At 35.4% G+C, this 7,975-nt stretch overlaps 1 protein-coding gene across 1 annotated transcript in view; it reads left to right on the top strand.

Moving 5' to 3' along the window:
* The window catches only part of LOC107560840 (guanylate cyclase soluble subunit alpha-2), a 35,186-nt gene extending 27,610 nt beyond the window's left edge, over positions 1 to 7,576 (top strand). Inside the window, exons 8-9 of the mRNA XM_016245107.1 lie at positions 5,011 to 5,165; positions 6,584 to 7,576. Of these exons, the coding sequence (XP_016100593.1) occupies positions 5,011 to 5,165; positions 6,584 to 6,794 (366 nt within the window). The 3' untranslated portion in view covers positions 6,795 to 7,576. The remainder of the gene's footprint in view (positions 1 to 5,010; positions 5,166 to 6,583) is intronic.
* The last annotated feature ends 399 nt before the right edge of the window (positions 7,577 to 7,975 follow it).

Genomic DNA, 7,975 nt, shown 5'->3' with positions numbered 1-7,975 from the left:
TGTGTGTGTGTGTGTGTGTGTGTGTGTGTGTGTGTGTGTTCAGAAGTGTCTCTGAGCATGTTGTCAAGTCAGTATTGAAATGCCTGCAGCAATTATTGTTTGTTTAGTAAAACCGAATGATTGTGAAATATGACTGCAAATGAAATGTAAATTAAGTGTGTGTGTGTGTGTGTGTGTGTGTATAAAGTAAAACTAAAACATGTAAAAAGCAAAAACATGAACTGAAATGAAATATGAAAACATTTGTATGTTTTTTTTTAGCTACACTGAAAATTGGCATAGGATTTACTTTGAAAGAATTTTCACTTAGACATTGTTAGTAAACTTTACAAATAAATACATTTTTTAAATTTAAATTGAAATACTAAAAATAAGTAATAAATAAATATAATAAAAACTATATAGAACAACAACAACAACAAACTTAGAAAATATATCTAATTCAAAATAAAATGATAAATGATAATGATAATGATAAATAAAAATGACAGAAACAACAAAAATATTAAAAATGAAATGAAAACTGAAAATCGCCTTCACAGTAAGTAAAACTAAATAAATTAAAATTAATTAATAAAAATGAATACAAACTACTACTAACTAATAGAAACCACAGAAACGATAAAAAACAAAAATTTAAGTGAAAACTGAAAATAAACATAAAATCTGATTAAAAGTAAATAACTAAAACTAAATTAACTAAAACGACAAAATACAAATGAATATAAACTATATAGACATATTTTTTAAAAACTAGTAAAAATGACAAAAACTACTAAATTAATGAACTGTTCAAATGAAAGTAAAAATACAGAAAATATAAAAATAAAACCTAATTCAAAATATTAAGGAAAACTATAATAGTACATAGGGCTGGGTATCGAGTTCGATACTTTTTAGGCACTGACCGAAATGCCTCGATACCATGGAGTATCGAAAAACGTCTTGTCGTTCGGTACCAAATTTCGATATCTAAGGGGTTAATCTCATCAGCGTCAGTGAGCCAATAAGCCTGCAGCACTAGCCGGTGTGTTCGACTAGAAGAGGAGCCACGCAGATCGATCAGTGTTTGACATCCGCGAGAGCGATTCGAAAGCGTACGGAGCAGTCTGCTCTCTTTAGCTCTCGTGGTACTGTAATACACCGATCGGTCTGCACAGTCGGTCCGCATCAAGTCGAACACACCTACTAGTTAACACCGGTTACACTCAGAGATGTGGCGCACACGTGAGGCTGTAGTGCAAATGCGTCCCAGCCCCCTTAGATGTAAGGCTACATTTACACTGGTGCGTTTATGTTTTAAAATGAAAATGATCCTCGTCATACTGGCGTTTCCACTGCGTTTCAAGCCGGCTTTCCGCTATCTCCGTCAAACGACCAGTGACAGACCGATCATTCAGTCATTAATTTCCAATGGAGAGTAGCGCGGGAGCTGCGTGGAGTTCCGATCATATGCAGATGTCCGTTCACACTACACGACCGAAAGCGCGTGTTATGTAACCATTCATGCAAACTGAAGCATCATGTTACATAAGACAACAAATAAGATTTATATCCCGCTTTTACTCAAAACTCACTTTAAACCACCATCAAGTGTTTTTAATAACTTCCGATTGCCGTCTAATGTGTTTTTTTGCCATGTAATGTTGCTGAAATAAAATATGTTATTACCTCTGAGTCAGAGTCTGAGCAGCAATCATGGAAGAGAGAACACAAGCAGACAGCGCTGGAAGCTGCTAATGCTCATCAGTAAATCAGTGGAAAACAAATAGAAATCATGATTCTGTCTGAGTTACGCGTTTTAAAACGAACACTAACTAGTGTAAATGTAGCCTAACAGATGTGTAAACTGCAGACTATTTGAGCTTTATTAAAACTATTTGCACTGATTTATTGTGTTGGTTACGTTTTGTTCCTTTGTGCAGTGGCTCAGGAGATGAGTCTTTGAGTTTGTCATCAACAATCTGAAAAATAAAACCAAAGTTAATTTTTTTAGATAATGTAATCTTGTTAAAATTGATTTCATAAAATTGGTATCGAAAAAAGTATCGTTCAGGAACCGGTATCGAAGTCAAGGTATCGATATCGAACATTTTTGAACGATACCCAGCCCTAATAGTACATCAGTGACAGTAAAATAACACAGGTGCACACTGTAGTCTAGTAGTCTAGTCTGTTGTGTGATTGACAGCACTGTCAGCGTGACAACAAGGCCATGAATAATATCAGGGTCGTTGCCGTGGGCGACCGTGCATCATCATTAAATGTGTGTGTATATTTGTGGACTCTCTGTGACACGAGAGCGGCAGTAATAAGATGCCCTTTCCATAACACCGCTGTTTATGAGCAGTTCGGTTCAGATCACGTAACAGTGATCACCACCTCTGTGCTGCTTACAGCTGTGTGTGTGATTCTCGTGTCTAAAGCCCCGATTGAGTCACTCAACGAACAGTTCATCCAAAAAGGAAAAATTGCTGAACATTTACTTACCCTCGGGCCATCCGAGATGCAGATGAGTTTGTTTCTTCATCAGATTTGGAGAAATGTAGCATTGCATCAGTGTCTCAGCAATGGATGCTCTGCAGTGAATGGGTGCCGTCAGAATGAGAGTCCAAACAGCTGATAAAAACATCACAATAATCCACAAGTAATCCACACCACTCCAGTCCATCAGTTAACATCTGGAGAAGACAAAAGCTGCGTGTTTGTGAGAAACAAATACATCATTAAGACGTTTTGAACTAAAATCTGAGTGCATAATCCATAATAATGCTTCCTCTGGGGAAAAAGTGGTCTGGTCTGAATTAGGAGAGAAATCTGCACAGATCAAGCACCAAAGCCAAAACAGCTCTAAACAAAATATGAGAGTGGATTTTGATGTGAGAGACAACAGAACATTTTCGCTGGAGGAAGCGTTATGGATTATGAACTTCTATTTTAGCCAGAAGCAACGGTTTGAAGTTAAAAACATTTTGATGGATTTGTTTCAGCTTTTGTCTTCTCAAGACATTAACTGATGGACTGGAGTGCTGTGGATTACTTGTGGATTATTGTGATGTTTTTATCAGCTGTTTGGACTCTCATTCTGACGGCACCCATTCACTGCAGAGGATCCATTGCTGAGACACTGATGCAATGCTACATTTCTCCAAATCTGATGATGAAACAAACTCATCCACATTTTGGGTGGCCTGAGGGTGAGTAAATCTTCAGCAAATTGTCATTTTTGGGTGAACTATTCCAACAATAACCTAACCTAACATTTCCATTGACATTAGATCCGTTAGATCGTGGCGATTAAGCAGATAAGACGTGTGATCTGTTCTGCTCTGCCCTGAGTTTGATTGACAGCTGTCAGTCACAGACGCTGCTGCCCTCGTGAATTCTTTTTCAGCACTCGTTGTGTGTGTTTCTTGCACTCTTCACAGTATTGGCTCTTCTCTAGAGTTGCTATGGTGATGCTAGTGTGCGTGTGGTTAGCTAGTCTCAGATGCACATATTAGCTCTTTTACAAACCTTGATAGCATTTTAAGACATTGGAGGCACAAAAGCTGTTTGAAAAGAGATGCTGCGAAATGATTCCGCCTCATAAGATATCTTGTTTTAGCAATAAGGCAATCCCAGAATGCACTGCGGCAAATAAAAGCATGTAATTCCAATAGAGATGTTGCAAAGCTAACTAATACTGCAATATGCACGAATTCTACACACAATACATGAATATTGGTTAAAATATTTCCATTTTAATTGCATTGAAAGGTAGCCAGTTCACTAGAATTTGGAAAAGAGCTTGTGTTGAGAGAAATTTGGACTATGTATATCATTCAGTACTGAGAAATATTGATAAAATAAACACCGTTTACCCAATATTCATTATTACACTGGAAAAATGATTTTTGCTTCTTGTTTTGTTCATTACAATGAGCTAAAGCAACAGTTGCTGAACATTTGATCAACTTAATTTCATTGTGTTCACTTAAATGTCAAATTGTAGTTTACTTAAATAATTTGTGTTGATGGGACTACATTCATTTTTGTTGCATGTACTGAAACTTCATGGGTGGACTTTTAGCTCCCAGAATGCTTTGCATAGGACAGATTTGGGAGAATAAATGTTTAATTTAAGTGCTGTTTCATGTGTTTCTGAGCCAAGGCAAAGACTTGTTAACATATAAAGTTAATTTATGCTGGTGTTGAGTTTGGCTGGTTTGGTTGTACGATGGTTTAACTATAGTTCTGGTTTTGTTTAGTGAACATACACTCAGAAAAAAATAACACAGTAGCTTTGTAAATATCACAATAATTAAAATCTCTGAACATCACTGAAGTGATTGAGTTCAAATTAATGCCTAAAATAAATGCCTTCAAATAGTTAATTTTGTCTAAAACTTGCATTGGTTATTAATTAGTTAATTAATTTTAAAAAATACATTTGTATTTGACTAACAAATTGTATATTAATATATCTATACACAATGTAATTTTTAAAAAATATTATTTTATTTATTTTTTTTAATTTTTATTTAGTTATGTGGATTTTACTTAATTCCATGTGTGACATTTACTTGAAAGATCTGAGTGCAAAACATGCAAAAGAAAAACACATTTACATGTTAGGAAATGTAAAATATTAAATAATTATTCAAATACTATTTTTAATTTAAAAGTACAATTTTATTATTTTAAAATTGTAATATATTTTTTGCCTTGGTTTTTTATAGTTAAAAAAAAAACTATTGTATTATTATTATATAAGTCTGCGTGTGTGTGTGTATTTATTTATTTTTACTTATCTAATTTTACTTATATTAGAAACATCTGCAAAACAAAAAAATGAGTAAATTCCACTTGTTTTTTTTCAGTGTAGTTCAGAAACCATCTGACATGTTGCTCATTGCTGCGAATTCTTCTCGACTGAAGAGTTTTGCGAGACTGTTTTTCCTGTTTATTACTGTGAAGCGATCTCTACTGTATAAAGCGCTGCATGAATAATCTCTTCTGTCTGTGTAGCTGAGGATCGGGATCCACTCGGGCTCAGTGCTGGCTGGAGTCGTCGGTGTGAAGATGCCGCGCTACTGTCTGTTTGGAAACAACGTCACGCTGGCCAGCAAGTTTGAGTCGGGCAGTCACCCACGCTGCATCAACGTCAGCCCTACTACATACCAGTGAGAGAACACACACACACACACACACACCAGCCAGTGTTTCTCAGCTGATGTGTAACTCTGCTGCAGTGGAGACAGTCACAACTGTTTCTATGGCAACCTACTTCAGTCGAGATCGTCAAGGACGATACTCTGCAGTCAAGTGCAGCTCTGAAGATCTGCTCTCACACACACACACACGTTTCAAAATGCAGCAGCGAGCTCCTGTGTTTGTAGACATCCACAAACACTCCACATGAACAATCATGCACAGGCAAACTGACACACATGTGCACAATTAAACACACACACAGTATGAATAATCAAGAATGGCTGCAATATAACAAAGAGTGAAAAATTTAAGGGGGTCTGAATACTTTCCGTACCCACTGTATATGCAGTTTTCTACTAAAACCAACACTTGTTGAGTGTATATTATCTAATATTATTTTTTATTATAATTATATTTTTTAATTAAATTATAATCATATATTTTGTCTTGATTTTATAGTTAGAAGTATAATAAAATAATGTAAAAACAATTTTATAAGAACACATTTTAATGAATTATTGAAATATTAACTTGAAATACACTTAAACAATTTATTATAATTATGTAATAAAATATTTTGTCTCGATTTTTATAGTTAAACATAATATACAATATATAAATGATATAAAACTATTATTAGTAGTAATAATAATATATGCTTTATTGAATTATTGAAATACTAATTTAAAATATACTTCAAGAAGATATTTTGTCAAATGGGTTTAGCTGACAAAAAAAAAGTTTGAGAATCCTGCTAAATATATATATTTTTTTTTACTTTAACGTACACATGTATAATTATAAAACCTCATTTTGCCTTGATTTTTATAGTTAAAAGTATTCAAAATCATTATCATAATAATATAAAATGATTAAAAAAACAATTTTGTTATATAATTATAATTATGCACTAATTATGCTACAGAAAATGTATTGCATTTTTAGAATGAAAAAAAACGTTAATTTTAGTGCTGTCAAACAATTAATCGCGATTAATCGCATACAAAATAAAAGTTTTTGTTTGCATAATATGTGTGTTTTGTGTATATTTATTATGTATATATAAATACACACACATGCAGCATATATTTGGAAAATATTTACATGTATTTATAGGTCTATATTTATATTCATATTTATATTATAAATAAATATATTTATTATATAAACATTTTCCTGAAATATATACATGCATTTGTGTGTATTTATATATACATAATAAATATACACAGTACACATACATATATTATGTTAACAAAAACTTTTATTTTGGATGCGATTAATCACGATTAATCATTTGACAGCACTACTTAATTTATATTTTGTTTGTTTTTGTCAGAGTGAGGTCTTGTATATTTAATTCTTTTCCATTTGCTTTTCCTCTCAGACTCCTGCGTGACGAGCGCACGTTCACCTTCATCCCTCGCTCCCGGCAGGAGCTTCCCGACAACTTCCCCAAAGAGATCCCAGGAATCTGCTATTTCCTGGAGGCGGGTAAAACCCAGAGCCACGCCCCTCTCACCAGCACTCGCTCCGCCCCCATCCGGAAAGTGTCCTATAACATTGGGACCATGTTTCTACGGGAGACTAGCCTCTGAGACGGCCCCACCCATTCGCTGTGACATCACGTCCTGTAGACTAGTGTTGCCTGTGGCAACTGGTGGCCCCGCCTCTCGACCGGAGCGTCCCCCCAGAGGCATGACACGGAGAGGGCAGGGAGGACGGCCTTTAAAGGAGCCATGGATAATTGTGTTCTGAAAAAACAATAAAAACAATTATATATATGTATAGATATATATTTCAAATAAAGCCTTCTGCTCAACGGCATAGCCAAACTTTCATGGTGTACACATGCAAATACTACAGACAAACTCATGTAAACACACATTTCTTGCTGCATTGCAGGTAATAGATTTAACATGCATAACTTTGGTGCCTTTACCTCCCATACACATACATGAACACACACACACACACACACCACAAACATGCTCTGCCATTTTAAATGCCGCCATTAACCACTTCCATCCTTTATGTGGGAAATGTGTGTGTGTGAATCCTCTATTAACCATTGTTAGATCCCTTGTGTTTGTGTGTGTGTGTGTTCTACCATTAACCGCTGTAAGATTGTGTGTATGTGTGTTTGGCCTCCAGTTTGTGTGTGAATTTGTGTAAAGACTGAGGCTGTTTTCACGCTTCTCACATCTGCGGCATGTTTTTATTTTGGCTCCCATATTCGTAGCACAAAAGAAACTGCAAGAAAGTTAACACCATTAACTTAAAGGAATAATTGACCCAAAAATTACAATTTGCTGATAATTCATTCACCCTCAGGCAATCTAAGATGTAAATGAGTTTGTTTCTTCATCAGATTTGGAGAAATGTAGCACTGCATCAGTGTCTCAGCAATGGATGCTCTGCAGTGAATGGGTGCCGTCAGAATGAGAGTCCAAACAGCTGATAAAAACATCACAATAATCCACAAGTAATCCACACCTCTCCAGTCCATCAGTTAATGTCTTGAGAAGACAAAAGCTGCCTGTTACAAATGTGGCTTGTAAACGGTGCTTGATCTGTGCAGATTTCTCTCCCGATTCAGACCAGATTAATTTTTTCAATTTTTTCACTCGAGGAAGCAATATTACGGATCGTGGACTCATATTTTAGCTGGAAGCAGCGTTTGTCTTCTCCAGATGTTAACTGATGGACTGGAGTGGTGTGGATTACTTGTGGATGTTTTTATCAGCTGTTTGGACTCTCATTCTGACGGCACCCATTC

Source organism: Sinocyclocheilus grahami, unplaced genomic scaffold, assembly GCF_001515645.1.
Source record: "Sinocyclocheilus grahami isolate Dianchi unplaced genomic scaffold, SAMN03320097.WGS_v1.1 scaffold746.1, whole genome shotgun sequence".
NCBI lineage: Eukaryota > Metazoa > Chordata > Actinopteri > Cypriniformes > Cyprinidae > Sinocyclocheilus > Sinocyclocheilus grahami.
The sequence above is the reverse complement of the archived record's forward strand: the minus strand, read 5'-3'. Positions and strand labels throughout refer to the sequence as shown.